This window comes from Ammodytes marinus (genome assembly GCF_949987685.1).
Source record: "Ammodytes marinus genome assembly, chromosome: 2".
Taxonomy (NCBI): domain Eukaryota; kingdom Metazoa; phylum Chordata; class Actinopteri; order Uranoscopiformes; family Ammodytidae; genus Ammodytes; species Ammodytes marinus.
This window is the reverse complement of record NC_137231.1, coordinates 23,559,555-23,579,216: the sequence shown is the minus strand read 5'-3', so window position 1 is coordinate 23,579,216 and position 19,662 is coordinate 23,559,555. Positions and strand designations below refer to the sequence as shown.

Genomic DNA, 19,662 nt, shown 5'->3' with positions numbered 1-19,662 from the left:
GTATAGGTTAGGGTTTCTGAACAATATGTCCCCCTCCCACCTCCTTTGCAGATATGTTACATTGCTGTATTTTCTCTCGTCATCAAAAGGTTGTATGTGGTAAGTCTATCTCTTGCCTGTATTAATAATTATAAAAAAAGTATAGAAGAAAAAAAAATAAACAATTATTCTACCTCCGCTGACCACTGATGACCATGTCCCACCAGAGGAGCTGCTCCTGGTTGGTGGAGTCACTAGGATCTCTCCAGGGGCATTGTGGGAAATGAGGTCCACTCCTGGAGGGACTCCAGTGGTTCGGCAGGGCGGCACTCTGTGAGCCCGGGGCGTCCGCTGGGATTTTGGAGACATCCTGGGTGGACCTGTAGATGGAGAAAGGCGGATGAAGATGGACCAAATTTCCAGCAGTACACCATACCACTGTGAAGGTTTCTCTCCCAAACTCTTGTGTCTCACCAAAGCTTTCGAAAACCCAAAACCTCTCGGCCGATTACATCTTTATCTTAGATTCAAACATCATTAATAGTATGCTAATGTTACTTGGTGACATGCATGTTAGTGGAGAAACTGCAGACACACCACACTTTTCAAACCACAACTGTGTGAAGTGAGAGTTTGAGAAACGGTGAAACGGAGTGAGGAAAGTGAGGTGGGAGCCCGTACTTTAAAGAATTCACTGTTTAGCAGAGTTTGTGCAGTTACAAAATGTCTTCCAGCGCAAATCTGATCTTTGACAGAACATTATTTTTACCATTTCCCTCTAAAAACATTTAACTAAAAAACACGTTCACTAAGAATTTGGATAGCAGGCAGCTGGATTGGATTTAACATGAAACAAGGTCTAAGACGTTAAAGGGCTTGCTTACAGTTGTGTTTGAGGCTGAATATAGTGGGAACTCTTTACCTTCCATTACAATGAACAAAAGTGAGATGTTATCATCCTGCTACAATAATGTTAGGTTGTCATTTTAAGTACAACCAATCAAACTTCTGGCCAGCAGTGATGCAACTGACTCAGAAATATTGGAGCAGAATAGGTCAAGGCTAAGTGTTAAGATACTCTTGCTCTATCAGAAAACATCTTGAAAAGCTGGCACGGTGACGTCCCTGGCCACAACTCTTGCTAAACAGACAGTACAGCATGCAAAGTGCTGCACCCACATGCCAAGGTGAAACTGCCTGATGGCACTGAAAAAGGATCAGCTTTGTGGATGTCTGCAAATATGACACCAGATCAGTTTTGAGAAGCAGCTTAACCTATTTGGTTTTGTTCCACACTAGACCTTGGCAAATGTATTTTCTGAAAGTTTGTTTTGCTCGTTTAACTTTTCAATATGATTTGGGAATTTCATTTTTCAACTCATGCCTTTGCCCAGGTCTAACTCCACACTGATGTGGGTACCTTCTGAAGACATGCGTTTGGGTAGAGTGGAGGCCTGCGACGTGGGCCCGTGGTGGGAAAAGGAGGAGGAGGAGGAGGAGGGGGAGGAGGGATAGGAGGGGTGGGATGAATGAGAAGGAGGTCTGGAGGGTCGAGAGGGGGGTCTGGAGGGCGGCCTGGTGGGCGTGGTGGCCCGGGGAGGCAGAGAGGAGGAGGGGCCAGACTGGTAACGAGAGGGGGGGCGGGAGGAAGGAGACGGACAGGGTGAGGGCCAATGGGATGAACCTAAAAAAGGGGGAAGGACAAATGATCAAAGGATGACAACCAGGTTAAGTGGAGAAAAGAGCAAATTATAGCAGAAACAGAAAGAGGGGGAAAGAATGGCAAGGCAGAAATAAAATGATAAAATGATAAGTAAAAGTACGATAAATGCATAAAGTGTATTCCAAGCAGCAACATAATATTACCACCCCAAGAGACACTCAAACTAAGTCAACACCTGCTTTATATCAATAGCCATGTTTCCATCTAAATGTGAGGGGAGTCTTTTGAAAGTTTGCCAAAAAAAATAAAAAAAAATAAAAAATTTGAAATTATTTCCATCAAGTGGTTAGAGTAGATAAACCACACTAGTTTTGTATAGGTAACCTACTGTACCATGATAAAAAAGAAGAATAGGTAGATAGGAATTGGTCACAATTGGGCAAGTTGTTATTGTCCTTTCATTGAAGTTAGTATTCGCCATGTTTACTGCTTTCCGGAGACAAAGCCATTATGGTGCATACTGCACACAGCAGCAATAAGAGCAATACAGCGGCGCAGGAACAGCTGTCTCTAAGCGCATTAACTATTTTGCGCACAAGTCAATAACAAACTTTTTTGTGAATTACAGCATAATTTTTCTTTCTTCAATTGTTTTGCATTTCCATCACTCTTTTCTGATGCAATACTTCTAAATGTGCATTAAAAGCAGGGTGATGGTAACCCAGCCAGTGAAACAGTAAGAAGATAGCAGTCACAGTCGGGTCACCATACTGGCCAAATTTACTCACCAACCATTGCATCTCTGTGTGTCGGTTTTAGAAGTACTTTGTATACATGTTGCAGCATACCACCATAGGTGTCTGTGTAATAAGCGTACCTCCGTTGACCACCCTCTGGTCGGCCCCGGAGCTGGGACTGTAGTCGTGAGGTCCTGGTCGAGGGTTTGAGGCTCCGGCTGAGCTCTGAGCCAGACGAGGAGAGTTCTGACGGCCCGGTCCCCATGACATCCCCTCCCTGTTCCTCTGACCTGGAGGAATGTACTTGTTTTCTCTGTGTACACACACAAACACACACACACACAAGGAATTAATTCTACACTTTATTACATTCAACCAAGTATTTCTCATCCGCCAAAATGAGCATTCCCTATAATAACCAAGAAAATATTTGTTTTTGGAAACGTTGCCGTCTAATTAGGGAATTTGTCTCCGTTTAAGGCTGGAATATGGTCCTCAAGCCTGTGCCTGCAAGCATTATGCAGATAAAATACATTTGCACTTGTGCTCTCATCCTTGCATTTTGATGGTAAGTCCTTCTAAAAGGATAGTGATATTCGGTTTATGACATGCTCGTTTAAAAGCAATCTAAAGAAACATGAAATATACCAGGCTGCTACATGCAGGAGATCCTCATATTGCCTTTGTTCAAGACCATGCACTGGATATTAAGCATGGTTAAGGTTCCTTTCCTTATAAACACATCACCAGTGACAGACATCAGGACTCCCAAAAGATAAATCACCTCTGAATATTTATAGTTTGTTAAAAAAGGGGGTAAGGAATATTTCAGTTAATCATTTATAACAATAAATGCTTGAAAAATGTCCAAACGAGGAAAGGAAATTAAATTAATAAAGCTGCTCCACCAGCTTGTGAATTTACAGTATGAACACACACTCACACACACACACACACACTCATTTGCAACAAGAAGTATGCACTGACACTAGGTTTGTATACTTGTCCGGGTCTCACCTGCTGAGTGTGTGACTCTCCCTTTCCCCGCGCACCACAGCAGTATATTTGTCCTCCTCAGTGCGCTCATCGTTCTCCAGGGCCACGCGGGCCTTATAGGTGGCACTGGCCTCTATCTCCTCGGCCAGCTGGGCAGCGCGCGCTTCCCTCTTGAGGAACTCTTCTGAGTTGTCCCGCTCCAGTGGAACCCTGGGAAACAAACTCAGGTCAGACAAAGTGATGATGGAGTGACTAGGGTTTTTACTCTTGACATGTGAGGGCAAACTGAAGAAAAATATAGTTTCTATTTATTCATTGAAATACATACACACAAATACACAGTATATACACACTCTCTAGGAGTATGACATAAATACCTAAATTACTTGTGCAACAAGAGAAAACATTCTAACAGAATAAACACTTGATGCATACAGAAAGAGCAAAGAGAAGCTTACGTATATGTAGACAGGCTGCTGTCATATGTAGACAAGACTCCATACTTTTCCTCATTGTACTTGAACATGTCATTGGGGTCCCAACCGTTAGACTGAGAGAGAGAGAGAGAGAGAGAGAGAGAGAGAGAGAGAGACAGAGAGACAGAGAGAGAGAGAGAGAGAGAGAGAGAGAGAGAGAGAGAGAGAGAATCAGATGACACAACCTGTGTTTACTTGTTGTTCCACTGTCAAATTTCAGAGGCATCATATGAAGGCTTGTACAGATTCCATTCAACGCACACACACAACAAGTGAAGCATCAACCAGTGTGTTGTGTTTGCGTCTGTTTTCCTACCACGTCTGTGTCCAGAGACTCTAGGCTGTCAGAGTTGTGAGTCTCTCCTCCATCCCAGGGCTCCAGATCTTTCTCTTTATGCTCGCCATTGATCTTACCGCTCACGGCTGCATCTGTGAAGTTATCTGCTGCACACACAAAGAAAAACACATTTATGTGCAACAGACAGCCACTCACAAACTTGCACACAAACACACACATGATGGTATATAGTCACTTTGCTGCACTATTACTGTTTATGCAGGGATTTGGTCAATCCTCAACAGCTCTTGTCACAGCAAAGGTCTATATAGCGGTATTGGTAGGTCACCCATTCACAAACAGACATGGGTCCAACTGTATTAGGAAAAATCCTTTAAAAAATCCAAAATTTGAGCTACTGCTTGCCCTGGGCTTGATATATCGAACAGGGATAACAGGTTTGTGGCAGTGTGAGCAAGAGCAGCATTGTAAAGAAAGGGGAAAAGCAAGTTCACTCTCTCAGCCCATACGTCTATTCATTTCATTATACAGGGTTCGTACAGATGCTTGAAAGTCTGGAAAATGCTTGATTTTCAATCGAGTGTTTTCAAGGTTTGAAATGTGCTTGAAATCTGAACACTGTGCTGGAAAATGCTGGATTTTCTCTTTATTGACCAGTGTCGTAATTCAACTAATTTTTTTATTATGTAAATTTAAAAAAAATATGTCGCAATGTTTTCTTCGCCACCGTCTTGTATGCACGAGTGCAGTTGCTCCCCTTATTTTCTTTCCTGGCGCACGCGCCACACACCTGGCGATCGCTCCAGGAATTATCCAGAACCACGAGTCGCTGCTCATGGACCTATTGCTCCCGATACTTCCATATCAAATATCCGTTTCCATTTGGTTATGACGAGGCCCTAATAACCGGCAGGCATAGGCTACTGTACGGCTGCAAAAAGTACCTCCAGCTGTAGCAGGCTACACAATGGGGGAATCGGCACTTAGAAGTCATGCAAAATTTGGTTTTGATATATTGTTGTACAGTTTTGGCTGGATTATTTTACCTGAGTCGTCCTGCTACTTGTGTCTGGGTGTTATTCTATGAATTGTGAAAAGTATTTGGACCCCTCAGGTAAATCAGAAAACATTCTTATAAAGTTGACAAGGTAATTGCTCTGTTGTTTTCCTGAGTCTACTAACAGGTTTAAATGTCTTAACGTACATTTTTGTGTTAAAGAATTTCCCTTTGGGGACAATAAGGTCCAAAGTCTTTGATCTATGTCTTCAGGTTGACGCCAGCAGCCAGGTACAATTTGAAAAATGTTCCATGAGTTTCATGTCACATACTGAACATACTGCATAGACCAGACCCAGGTGTCACACCATAAGGATGTCTGACTAGTTCTTTACTGCACCTCAGGGGCGGCCTGCAGCATAGGCAATGTCTGTAATAGTGTCCTTTGTTGTTGCCTGCTCCTGTGAGAAACCTAGTGAATACTCAAGAAAACCAATGTTATTTTGTAAAAATCTGTTGAATATTAAGCAATTGCGTGAGTTTTAGGGTATTACAATAAATTGGTAAGTAAGTCAGAAATGTGCTACTATTTTTAAAAACATATACAGTATAATAATCACAAAAGAAAGAGTCCTTTTTCTCACTTGAGCTACTGTTCCCCAAACTCTCTCTGCATGTCCCTAGTTGATGAGATAGTTAGTCTATCTACAAATACATGTATGTGTTTATGAGGGATGAGCGCACACACACATACACATTGATACAAGTGAAGTATGAGTAAGGGGGGCCCATTGACAGGAGGTTTTCAGGGGCCCAGCCATTTGTGGGCCTGTGTGTGTGTGTGTGTGTGAAATAAGTTATTAATTAGTAACCATTTCCTACATCTAGACCTATTGATTATCATTATGGCATTTTCAACTGAATCACAGCAGCACTGATATAGTGACAATATGCTCCATCTCATGTGATATTGCTCAAGTAGGCCTACAGGTGAAACTCGAAAAATTAGAATATCGTGCAAAAGTTCATTTATTTCAGTAATTCAACTTAAAAGGTGAAACTAAAATATTATATACTCATTACATGTAAAGTGAGATATTTCAAGCCTCCATTTGTTATTCTTGTATTTATTATGGTTTACAGCTTATGAAAACCCCAAGTTCAAAATCTCTGAACATTTTAATATTACATAAAAATCAATAAAAAAGGGATTTTAAATACAGAAATGTCGGCCCTATATAAAGTATTATCATCGATATGTACTCAGTACGTGGTTTGGGCCCCTTTTGAAAGAATTCTGGCCTCAATTCCAATTCATTTTCCATGATATTCTAATAATATGAGTATCACCTGTATAGTCATGTTGTTATTAACCTGATTGATGGTCATTTTGGGCATATGAACTAAACTGATAAAGGTCTCCTTAGGGCCATACTGCAAATTGGTGATTGTCCATATACATTATATGAACACTCCCATTTTACAGATAAGGCAATGTATGAAATCATAAGCATTTATTTATATACTGTATATTTAAAGCTTTGTCTTCCTTGAAAAAGTTGACATGTTATCTTGATAGTGCTGGAAAAGTGCTTGAATTTTACTCTTAAAAAGCTGTACGAACCCTGATTATACTTAAGTAAACTGGCAGAATGCATTAGTTAACACAGGCATGTTACACAGGCCTGTGTTAACTAAAGCAATATAAAACAGCTATATTTCGGAAATCCAATCTTATGTTAGCCCAGATCTATCCACACATTCTCGGAAATGGCACCAATGGACCATGTGCATGAAGCATATCAGCCTCCGGGAGCTACATTACAGAATACAAAGTGCAGTCAGGAATTTCTGGAGCTGAGCAAGATCAGAAATATTAGATACATACAGTCGGGTTAGCACAGGCCTGAATTATATTAGAAGAGGTGGTTGGTATGGTTCTATGCACACCGTCCATCAAGGGAATCGTACACGAAATAAGGAACATTTAAAAATAAACAGTGGGCCTAATGAGGGGTAAGCAAACATGCATTTAGATTGAGTCAGTAAAATTACCCAGAAGCACTTCAGAACCAAACCAGATTACAACATTCGGACAGAACTAGCCATTTCTTTGAGCCATTGAAGCCTTTTTTTAAAGGCTTCAATTTGCTTTGGTCTACTCTAAACCATAACAAAATTAGATAAAAAGATTAATTATTTGAAAGCTTCTCACTTATACTAATGCTAAAAAGTATAAGTATTATAGTACCAAGTATTAGTGCTAGTTTACTAAATTATACTTTTTACACCATTAACAATATATCTCAGACACGTCCTTAGATTCCTCATGAGTAAGCATAGGGCCACACGTTTAATGTCATACCAGGATAGGTTTCCATGTTGAACCTCTGCTGACCTCTAAAGCAAAAGCTCAATTAAAGTTCATATGATAGGTAAAGTTGCTGCCCTTCGACTGAAAGCAACATTGGTGAAATAGGTGACAACAGATCAGGCTCAAGCATATATTTACACATTTGTTTGAGTGCATACAATGTGCGAGATGAGAAAACAGCCATATCTTACCTGTGTCAGAAGCAACTAGAACATGGAAGAGGAGAGACAGACAGACAGACAGACAGACAGACAGACAGACAGACAGATGACAGAGAGAGAGTCAGAAGGTTGACTGACAGAATAACAGTTGACTTAATATCAAACAGCGTTATAGGCTTACACTATGGATCATCTAGGTGTAGATCTTAAACGCGAAATTCAGTTTTTTTTGTTTAGTTTTTTTTAAATTTGGTTTTCATTTAGTATAGTCAAGGCACATCCAATGTCACCTCATAAAAAAAAAGATCTAAAGAAAAAGAAAATTTCTGACCAGTACACTACCGTAGTTTTCGGACTATAAGCCGCGACTTTTTCCCCATTTTTCGACCCTGTTATTACACAGCACAGTATATGTTCTGTAGCTACTAGGGATGGGCGTTAGTATTTGAGTACTCCTCGTTTCAAATGAACTCGATTGGTGGATGAGGAAAATCGTTTTTTTTTTTTTAGTGTCTGTAGCCTTTAGGCCGGCGGGACGCGGCCGCCCCTATTTTAAAATGTTATATAGTGTACAAAACGGCACAAAACGGATAAAATAAAGTTTAACAAAATGAAATATTTTGATGCAAGTGCAATAAACTGAGCGTTGTGTCAAACATCAACTGCAAATAACTGCCACCTCCGTGCCACCGCAGCGCAGCCTGTGTTCTTTACGGCACCGCGGAGCTGAACACGGTCTCTCCTTCCTCCAGAATATTTTCAGGAATATAACTGTCCAATTATTTCAAAGCAGATGATAAAGTTACGTTTAAAAAAGGGGAGATGACACCTGTCACTCTCAGTTAGTAATGAGTAGACTCCAGGTGAGCATGCAAGGTGCTCTCCACTTGGAAAGAAAAGAAGAAGCAAGGCTTACTTCAGGCACATTCGCCCCGAGCCAACAACAGTTAAGAAGCCTTCAATAGGGAATATGGGGATAAGTTGCGGTAATTATTCACGGACACGGAGTGAGCATTACGCGGTTCGATATAGGCCTACAACTATCTGCTTTGGTGAGTTATTTATATGTATTTAAATTGTAGGACAATCATTTTATATTATCTGCTGCCCTTCTTATTTTAAATGGTGACTTAGGCAATTTTTTTTTGTTACAACTACAGCCCATGCTTTTTTTCTCTTTTTTCTCCCCATCGCAGACCTACTCGATCGGTTTAAATTGTGGCCCGTCTATTTAATTACTTTCAGTGAGGAAAAGTAATTAAATAATTTTAAAAAATCCTTAAAGCGGATACGAGTAACATTTAAATATCTTTTAAACAACCTCATGTTTCCTCTGATAATCATAAATTACCTTTAACAGCAAACGAGACCATCAGTGCAAAGAAAGACGTTTTTATATAGTTTTTATTACTGCTTTTGGTCTGGTCGCACACCCAGTCCGATTTTCGGTTCGCTCGTGCAGGCTCTATGGTCACATATCCGTATTGGTTGCAGATTTCAGTGTGGCGCTGCAACGCGATTTGAGAAGCCTATCCCTCCAGGTGAGGGAAGGGGAGCGGGAGCCTTGTTTGAGACAGTTATTTGTCGTCATAAATGACTGATAACGGGGCTGAACCATCAAAGAAAAAAAAGAGAATGCAATGAAGAAAAGCGAAAAGGGAGAGTGAGTGATAGGCGGGCGGGAGGACGTTGCCAAGCAACGTGTATACAATTTCACGAGAGCGAAACTAGACTGCTAAATGAATGAGCGGTTGGTACTAACACAAAGTTTGCTTTGCTTCACCATCATCAGATAACCATTATCTGAAATAGTCATTATTTACATCAACAACACAAACACATTACCTCATCGTGATCCATAGTCTACTAACTGCCGTCTCTCATTCATTCGCTTTCTGTGAGGACACAGCTCCGTGAGAGAGAGAGTAGTTAGATGACGCTGCTGAATCAACTCATTGCAAGCAGGTGTGTGTACTGACTGGCATTAGTTGATGCAGTGTCAAAACCACTCTCACGGAGCCGAAAAGAGTCCTCACACTTTCAACACACGAACATGCACTATATTGCGCCCTTCTCAGTCCACGCTCACGCGCCTGGCACGAGCATTTGCGACAGCGGGCGTCGTAAAAATACTACCGCTTTTGTCCAAAGGGGACGCCAACGTGCCATCTTACTCGTAGTGCCTTTAATATCATATGGCAACTGTGACTGTTTGACATAAGCACTGAGCGCTTTATTGCGGTCAACCGTTGTTCTGTAGACAGATGCGTTGCGTTCTAAAAATAGAAAAAAGTTTAACGAGGAATCGATTGATCCTTGAGGAAAGCAAGCGATCACACGAGTAGCGAAAACACTCGTGCCCATCCCTAGTAGCTACAATTTCACACTTACGTAGGCTACGTTATGCAAATATGCAACTTGTTTGTTGAAATGTTAATAAATGGGAGCTTCCTCAAGCAGCCATCTCTTTCCCGACAATCCCCTCTGTGCACGAACTCTTACATATGGTAATTAAACATTATAACACCTGCGGCTTATAGTCCAGTGCGGCTTATAGTGCGGAAAATACGGTATATGCAGACTAGCTAACTGCCTTGTTGACTTAGTATCACTAACATTAGCTATGGTGCTGTAGATGTTTTAGTTTTCTGCAAAACACTGAAATTTCCATTCAGTCAACAACTCTTCAATCTAACTGGATAACAATTTCAGTGGCACCAGTGCTGTAGAATAATTTTAAAATCATGTGGTGATAAATTTGTCACCTGGTCATTTACAGACAATAAAACCCTCCCACACAGTCCATTTTGTCGTTCAAAGGAGATTTGTATGGGTCAAAATTAATTAGATGAAGAGAACCCATTCAGCCTTTATTGAGTGTCCTTGCTGCGCCGGGGCAACCTTCGGACCAATCAATAGATCACATTAGTCTTCAATGACTGAGACACTCAGAGCAGAGACATGAGGTGTATGTAACTAGTGGCAAAACCTTTGTGACATGAAGGTAGCGAATACAGACTGAAAAAGATCAATATGTTGTGTGTATGCACCCATGTGCAGTCACGTGTTTATTTGTGTGTGCGTGTGCTTGTGTGCGTGCGTGCGTGTGTGTGTGTGTGTGTGTGCAATGACTGCAAGTGACAAACTAACATTACATTGTGCATGCTTCTCATGTTTTTATTATGTTCAAGACTAGGTGATTTGCCTAAATGAAATGATTGTCAACACAAATGCCCTCAGTACCTTTCCTGGCAAAATTCAGGTCCACATCTTTGAAGGTCACCACCACAACGTCTGAGGCCTTGAAAATGATGCTCTCCACAATATCCTCCTTTCTGGGCTCCTCTGGGCTCTTTCTGTGGGCTGCATCCAACACCAGGTCGCACTGAGAGAGGAGGTTACGTTACATTTGAATAAAGTGGAATCTGAAATGCAGAAAAAGCCTAAACTATCTACAGAAGGAATAAGGAACCATGGTCAATGGAGGGGATATAGACCATGTGTTGTTAAATCCGTATCACAAACCACAGTAGCTAGACGGGCAGAAGATGAATTTTAAAAACTAATCGATCTTTGTTTAGGTAAATGTATTGTGCAAAAATGCCAAACATTCTCTCTTCCAGATTCTGAAGGAGGATTAGCTTTTTTTCTATAGATTTTATTATTCTGAATTAAATGTATTATTATTTTCTGTTAGACAAAACAACGATTGAATAGGTCCCCTTGAAGTTTGCATGTTTCTATCATTATTTCAGATTATTAGCAAAACAATGAATCAAATAACCCAAAAATAAATTTAAAAAAGCTGATGGATGGAAGAAAATAAAATACAGATGAGCGCAACCTGATAAAAGAGGACCCAAAAATTGGCTTTCAGCATTTAAAAAACAAGTTTTTTACTGACAGAAAGGAATTGAGGTCTGCCAATGTAATGGCATTTTGTGCCAGATGGTGCAAGTGCATGCCATTACGCTTGTGAGTTGCGGTTGAAGCACACAACAAACATTTATCTAAAAAAAAATATTTATAGTACAACTCTACAATACAACAGAAGAAAATTGAAAACACGAGTCCTGATACCAAACATTACATTGTTTCACTGAGAGACTGAGGACTTATGGGTGGTGAATATTTGAGAATGTTAGAAAGCTGGGTTTGCAAACAGTGTGGACGCTTTGTTTTGGTCTCAAAGCAAACTGGTCTTTGCCTGCGAGCACACCAATTAAAATATACAGTATCTCACAAAAGTGAGTACACCCCTCACATTTCTTCAAATATTTCATTATATCTTTCCATGGGACAACACTGAAGAAATGACACTTTGATACAATGTAAAGTAGTCAGTGTACAGCTTGTATTACAGTGTAAATTTACTGTCGCCTCAAAATAACTCGACACACAGCCATTAATGTCTAAACTGCCGGTTACAAAAGTGAGTACACCCCTAAGAAAAAATGTCCAAATTGGGCCCAAAGTGTCAATATTTTGTGTGGCCACCATTATTTTCCAGCACTACCTTAACCCTCATGGGCATGGAGTTCACCAGAGCTTCACAGGTTGCCACTGGAATCCTCTTCCCCTCATTCATGACAACATCACGGAGCTGGTGGATACTGGAGACCTTGCGCTCCTCCATCTCCTGTTTTAAGAAGCCCCAAAGATGCTCAATAGGGTTTAGGTCTGGGGACATGCTTGGCCAGTCCATAACCTTTACCCTCAGCTTCTTTAGCAAGGCAGTAGTCGTCTTGGAGGTGTGTTTGGGGTCGTTATCATGCTGCAATACTGCCCTGCGGCCCAGTTTAAGAAGGTTGAGTGCACGTTTTCAGCGTCATACCAAGAGGTTGGCTTTGGAAAATTGACGTATGAGTGCTGCCAGCATTACTGCAGGGCTTGAAGGGGTGGGGGGTCAACCTGTCAGTGCTCAGACCATACGCCACACACTGCATCATACTGGTCTGCATGGCTGTCGTCCGAGAAGGAAGCCTATTCTAAAGATGATGCAAAATAAAGCCCACAAACAGTTTGCTGAAGACAAACAGACTACGGACATGGATGACTGCAACCATGTCCTGTGGTCTGATGAGACCAAGATACATTTATTTGGTTCAGATGGTGTTAAGAGTGTGGAGCGGCAACCAGGTGAGGAGTACAAAGAAAAGTGTGTATTGCCTATAGTCAAGCATGGTGGTTGGAGTGTCATGGTCTGGGGCTGCATGAGTGCTGCCAGTACTGGGGATCTACAGTTCATTGAATTCTAACATGTACTGTGACATACTGAAGCAGAGCATGATCCCCTCCCTTCATAAACTGGGCCGCAGGGCAGTATTGCAGCATGATAACGACCCCAAACACACCTCCAAGACGACCACTGCCTTGCTAAAGAAGCTGAGGGTAAAGGTTATGGACTGGCCAAGCATGTCCCCAGACCTAAACCCTATTGAGCATCTTTGGGGCTTCTTAAAACAGGAGATGGAGGAGCGCAAGGTCTCCAGTATCCACCAGCTCCGTGATGTTGTCATGAATGAGGGGAAGAGGGTTCCAGTGGCAACCTGTGAAGCTCTGGTGAACTACATGCCCATGAGGGTTAAGGTAGTGCTGGAAAATAATGGTGGCCACACAAAATATTGACACTTTGGGCCCAATTTGGACATTTTAACTCAGGGGTGTACTCACTTTTGTAACCGGCAGTTTAGACATTAATGGCTGTGTGTCGAGTTATTTTGAGGGGACAGTAAATTTACACTGTTATATAAGCTGTACACACGCTACTTTACATTGTATCAAAGTGTCATTTATTCAGTGTTGTCCCATGAAAAGATATAATGAAATATTTGAAGAAATGTGAGGGGTGTACTCACTTTTGTGAGATACTGTATCTGGCAGTATCCCGCCAGCCTTAGTCATATTTCAGTCACACACAATCTTAGAAAAAGAGGAAGGGGATATAAGATACAGAAAATTAAATCAAAGCTACTGTTTGGTGTGAAAACAGGGGATAAATGTTTGGGGAATGGGGGAATACTTCAAACTAAAAAGGGAGGATGAAGGGCCACATGCCCCTCCTCCATAAACGGAAAGATGGAAAGGGCGATCTTTGTCTGAGCCACCTCAGGGGTTTAGCTGCTATTGAGTGCTGCCTGGGCACTATATATCTACCGGCAGAGTTAGCCCTAATCATTAGTGCTTCTGCTGAGGAAATCAAAGATCTAGCTCCTTGTTAGCACCTGCATCAAATGATGTGGGAACCTTACCTCTGGACCGTATGTCTTAAATACTCCTTCATAGACAGCTCCGTTTTTCACTTTCAGCTCACACTTGGCACCCTATAAATAAATAGGACTATCATTATTCACTGAATGAATCACTCATTCATCTAATAAAGTGTCAATGTGCACATTCAAAAAGCAAATAAAAAAAAAACATCTGCTGTGTAACAGATACATGATTGATCAATCTCTGCTTTGTTTATGCAACCAGCTGTCTCTACAAATCTCACATGCTTTGTTTATAGCAGCATGGAGATTTTGAAGTTACACTATGCAGTCTAAGACAGACTGCAGTATGTGCTGCTGTTACAAATTCATTTACAATAAGCATGATTCATATTGTTGTTTCAGACAAGATTTAGTTTTTTTTATCTTGCAACTGTGATTATTTCGAAAGGACAGGCTAGACATTTCTGGAACATCACTCCAAGAACTTAACAAGACAGACACAGAAAACGTACCACCACTGAAGTCAAGACATGGACCATCCTCATATTTGCATAAACACCATTGAAAATGACCTAAAGAAAAAAACACAGTTAAATTCTGATGTTCCCCATACACAAAGAAAAATTATGTGACCCCTATTCAAAATGTGTTCCATTCCTGTAGGCTTAGGTATGAGTATATAGTAGGGGTGTGAACGTTTACAAAAATGCCTAACCGTGTACACGACAATTTTTTTTTCGTGTACACGGTTAACCGTGACGTCATTGTCCTCGTGCCCCCGCCGTCTTGTAGGCACACACACACACACACACACACACACACACACACGTACGCGTTCGTTCGCCTGTAAACACACAATTGACATGAACTACGCTTGTTTACACACCTCTTATAATAGGGCCATGGTACACACACACACACACACACACACGTTCGCCATCATAATCGCGCTTCATTCATTTCCTGATTAATATAGCCTATCGCTTTCTACATGTCCACGTTAAATGCATGTTGAACAGGTGTTATAAAGTTCGGGCTACTTACGAGCGTAGTTCACGTCAACCGGGTAACTTTAATCTTTAGGTTATCTTTCATCACTCTTCCGTTGCTGTGAGTCGAGCCCCAGCACGGCGACTCCCCGTGTGTGTGTGTGCGCCGATACACACACTCACTCACTCACACACACTCGCCGAGGGACAGACATATTCTCGGCAGACTAGCTTTTATCCTCCCCAATTAGTTTATTAGTGATGTAAAATCAATAAACGCGTGTCTCCAGAACATATTTAAAAACTTTGAAATTTGAAGAAAAAAAAAAAAAAAAAAAAAACGGTTTTCGTTTATTGATTTTTCCTAAACGGTTATGATTTACTAAACGGTTACACGTGTACACGTGCACTCCCCTAGTATATAGAGTAAAAGATTTCTAACCACTGGATTAAGGCTGTCTCAGGTTCATTCTGTGCAAATGTTAAACCATATTGCATGCCTCTGCACAGTCTAATCAAAAAGAAACATTAATTTAATGTGTGGGTTTCAAAAAGAAGCTGCTCTTCTTTGAATTAATATTATGTATACCAAAACTTCTGATGATGCATAAAAGACATCTTCCATTGACATATACAGTCCCCTCCATAAGTATCGGAACAGTGAGGCCAATTCCTTTATTTTTGCTGTAGACTGGAAACATTTGGGTTTGACCCCAATATATGAATATGAGACAATAGATCAACATTTAAGCTTTCATTTCCAGGTATTTACATCTGGATCTGATACACAACTGAGAAGATAGCAGTTTTTGTAAAGGAACACCACATTTTTAGGTGAGCAAAAGTATTGGAACAGATAGACTTAAAGTAAATTGAAGTGAATAAGACTTAATATTTTGTTGCAAATCCTTTGCTTGCAATAACTGCATCAAGCCTGTGACCCATTGACATAACAAAACTTTTGCATTCTTCTTTTGTGATGCTTTTCCAGGCCTTTACCGCAGCCTCATTCAGTTGCTGTTTGTTTTGGGGGGTTACACCCTTCGGTCTCCTCTTTAGCAGGTAAAATGCATGCTCTATAGAGTTTAGTCTGGAGATTGACTTGGCCAGTCTAAAACTTTCCATTTCTTGCCCCTAATGAACTCCTTTGTTGTTTTTGAAGTTGTTTAGGGTCATTACCTTGCTGCATGATGAAGGATCTTCCAATCAGTTTGGTTGCATCTTTCTTTAAATTGGCAGACCGAATGTTTCTGTAGACTTTTAAGTTAATTTAGCTGTTGCCATCATGTGTTACTGTGTTGTAGTCAAGATGAACCTTTACCAAAGTGATGGAAAGGCTAAAGTTTGGAGAAAGAAAGGAACTGCTCATGACCCCAAGCATACAAGCTCATCTGTGAAACACGGTGGAGGCAATGTCATGGCTTGGGCTTGCATGGCTTCTTCTCGGATGGGCTCATTAATCTTCATTGATGATGTAACACATGATGGCAACAGCTAAATGAACTCAGAAGTTTACACAAACATTTTGTCTGCCAATTGAATTTAAAGAAAGATGCAACCAAACTGATTGGAAGATCCTTCATAATGCAGCAAGATAAAACACACTGCAAAAACAACAAAGGAGTTAATCAGGGTCAAGAAATGGAAGGTTTTAGACTGGTCAAGTCAATCTCCAGACTTAAACCCTATAGAGCAAATATTTTACCTGCTAAAGAGGAGACTGAAGAGATTAAACAAACAGCAACTGAATAAGGCTGCAGTGAAAGCCAGGAAAAGCATCAAAAAGGAGGATTCAAAAGTTTTGTGATTTCAATGGGTCACAGGCTTGATGCAGTTGTTGTAAGCGAAGGCTTTGCAACAAAATATTAAGTCTTATTCACTTTAATTTATTTTTAGTCTATCTGTTCCAATACTTTTGCTCACCTAAAAATGTGGTGTTCCTTCACAAATAATGCTATCTTCTCAGTTGTGTATCAGATCCAGATGTGAATACCTGGAAATAAAAGCTGAAATGTTGATCTATTGTCTCATATTCATATTTTGGTGTCAAACCCAAATGTTTCCAGTCTACAGCAAAAATAAAGGAATTGGCCTCACTGTTCCGATACTTATGGAGGGGACTGTAGTTAACCTGTTACTTACTGCTGCGGGGCCTTTACCACTGTGTCTTCCCCTAAAAGAAAGAAAATGCATTGTTATCAAACTAGCCATCATAATTGGAATTAGCATACTGAAACAAAGCACTCTCTGCGCAACTGTATGAGAAAAGGATAAAAATCTCAGGAGGGAGGTGGTGAAAATGTCCAAGATGGTACAGAGCTGCTTTTGCACATGTTTAAGGGAAACCCTCAAATCTCAAACAGGGATTATTCAATTTAATCTTGCCCATTTAAATGCAGTACATATCTGAATGCAATGTAACATTGAAATTTCCCTGATTAGAATATTGTACAAGAGGATACCTGCTAAACACTCAGTAGTAGCCAACATTTTTTTTTTCAAACATGTCCTAAAACGCCCCTTGTTCAGTAGCTGGCAGAAAGCCAAGCATTTAAACATGATTCAATGTAGGTTATGGTCCCTTGCCATACACCATATCCGTTGTAATTAATGAGTAATAGGCTTATTTGAACACACTCATTCCCCTAAAATGAAAGCATTACCAATCAAAATGGATTGCGAATGAAGATGTGGGTGCATTAGTCGAAATGGTACAATTTTATTTGTAGAATACAATATCTTCGCATGGCCCTGACAGATTAAAAACCTACGCAATGAATGGGACATGCTGTCCTAGTGACCGGTGAATAGCAAGAAGAAACCTGAGCAAATTAACGCCACCAAAAATTCACCATACGCATACGGCTCCTGCACTGACAGCATGTGTGAGGAGGACATGTACAGAAATGTCATGCTTCAAGGACACTATTTCACACGAGCAGCAACGGGAACGTCAAGGTTGAAAGCCCGTCGGTCTATGATTCCCCTTCTCCTTCTCCTCATCTCCACACCCGCCCCTTTCTTTCGTTCGTTCGTCCACACGCTTTATAACAATTTATTTGCAAACCCGTTGCAGCAATATTGCGGTAACGTACCAGGCTACATGACAGTAGAATTCATTTTAAACACAGCTGCCTTTATCGCAGTCTCCTTGATTGAAAAGTCACCAGACTGTCCCGTTAGCTAGCCGTAATGACACTGGATGAGGCAAGTGCGCTGAATAACAAGCATGGGCTGTCAAACGGCTAATTATCGCCAGCTAAATCGACTACCAGCTGATAGTAAACTGATATCAGCAATTTGGCGAACAGCTTCACTGCTGCACGCATGTGGGGAAATACGATTGCCCACCTAAACATGTCTTTATACACAGTCAATATATCAGATGATACGTTTTATCTAACGTGCAATAGGAGGTAACGTTACGTCGAAGTTGCAACATTATTGGAGCAAGCGGACAGGCCTCGCGAGCTGCACAGCGTCGCGAGGCCCACGCACCGTCCAAAAACACGTAGTAGTTTTGGACCGCTTAACAGGCATGTCATCTCTCAAAAATACCACTGTAGGAAGCGACTGTGGTCAAGAAGTGAAAACTTGACTGCAGTAACCCCCGCGGCTGTGTTTTTATTTCGCTAAATTACCGGTTAAATCTCACAGACCTGCCCAGACTCGGTCTCCCCCCGCCGCTTCCTCCAGCACCGGAGGCGGCGGCTCCAGCGGTGTTGCCACCGCCGGGCTTGCTGCGATTTCCACCGGCCTTCATTGACATGGTGATCCCATAAAAGACAGCGTCTTAAAACGACCAGCTTCGCACCGCAATTTCTTGCCGATGAAACGGTGTGTGGTTGTGTGACAGCTCTTGCGGGCTAATGTCAACGTGCCTTTCGAGGAAGATGCTATGCCAAGCAGCTAGCAGGCTAACAGTTAGCTAGCTAAATTAGCAATCTGTACAATTCCTTTTAAAACAGAAAAAAATATGTATTTAAAAAAGACAACACACGCCTATCACTGTTCCAAAATAAACGTGGGTGTTACGCCTCTTGTCAATTTGTTACTTAATCCTAACAAAATGTTTCGATTATCTCAAAATAGGGTTTACAGCTATCTCAGCTTGCTTCCGTTGCTAACAGCGAAAAGACCAAAACAGTCTGAAAGGGGACAAAAAAAACGGCGGAGGGATATATGAAATGCGCAACTGCTCATAACATAAAAACAAATACTCCCACACTGTGTACTTTGGCACACGTCAATCTGCTGTAAAATACACAAGTGGTCGAATAGAATGTAGAAGGCAAAAATAAAAATTTGGAATTTAAAGAAAATAAAGCTACAACATGGTACTATTTTCAGGAAGTCCACGAATCCTCTATGCCTGTTTTGTACATGGTTTTGTAGGCATCCACGTGAGCCGGCAAACACACAACATACATAAACGCACACGCACAGAAGGTATTTACGACTTGCTTGTGCGTGCTTCTTTATAGAAGATACATTCAGATCAGGGCTGTACGCTTATTTTTTAAAGTGGTAGCACTGGTGCTAGCAAGCAAAAAAAATCAGTAGCACAAAAATAAATTTGGTAGCACACAAAGTATGATCGAAAACTTGCATAACCTTAACCCTTGCATTTCGCTCTAATTACCTTTGAGCATGTCATCTTGGTCTCATTTGAGATTCTCAATTAATATTATTTCCTAGTGTGTGCAGTAATAATTGTAGAAAAATTAATAGGGGTGCACTGATTGCAATTTAGACAAAATAATCTAACCTGCCAATT

The 19,662-nt window shown here is 41.0% G+C and overlaps 1 protein-coding gene across 16 annotated transcripts in view; it reads right to left on the bottom strand.

The window, feature by feature from the left end:
- Positions 1–19,015, bottom strand: part of atxn2 (ataxin 2) — a 30,902-nt gene extending 11,887 nt beyond the window's left edge. For 5 of the 16 annotated variants that reach the window (XM_080038450.1, XM_080038462.1, XM_080038461.1 and 2 more), the window contains exons 1-11: positions 18,545–19,015; positions 17,028–17,058; positions 14,409–14,468; positions 13,933–14,004; positions 10,910–11,066; positions 4,168–4,295; positions 3,834–3,925; positions 3,397–3,585; positions 2,520–2,692; positions 1,400–1,663; positions 174–359 (exon numbers count right to left, since the gene is read on the bottom strand). In XM_080038450.1, coding sequence (XP_079894576.1) covers positions 174–359; positions 1,400–1,663; positions 2,520–2,692; positions 3,397–3,585; positions 3,834–3,925; positions 4,168–4,295; positions 10,910–11,066; positions 13,933–14,004; positions 14,409–14,468; positions 17,028–17,058; positions 18,545–18,654 — 1,462 coding nt within the window. In that variant the 5' untranslated portion in view covers positions 18,655–19,015. Of the gene's footprint in view, positions 1–173; positions 360–1,399; positions 1,664–2,519; positions 2,693–3,396; positions 3,586–3,833; positions 3,926–4,167; positions 4,296–7,711; positions 7,727–10,909; positions 11,067–13,932; positions 14,005–14,408; positions 14,469–17,027; positions 17,059–18,544 lie in introns of all 16 variants that reach the window. The other 11 variants (XM_080038459.1, XM_080038463.1, XM_080038453.1 and 8 more) reach the window with 5 other exon arrangements.
- Between the last annotated feature and the right edge of the window lie 647 nt (positions 19,016–19,662).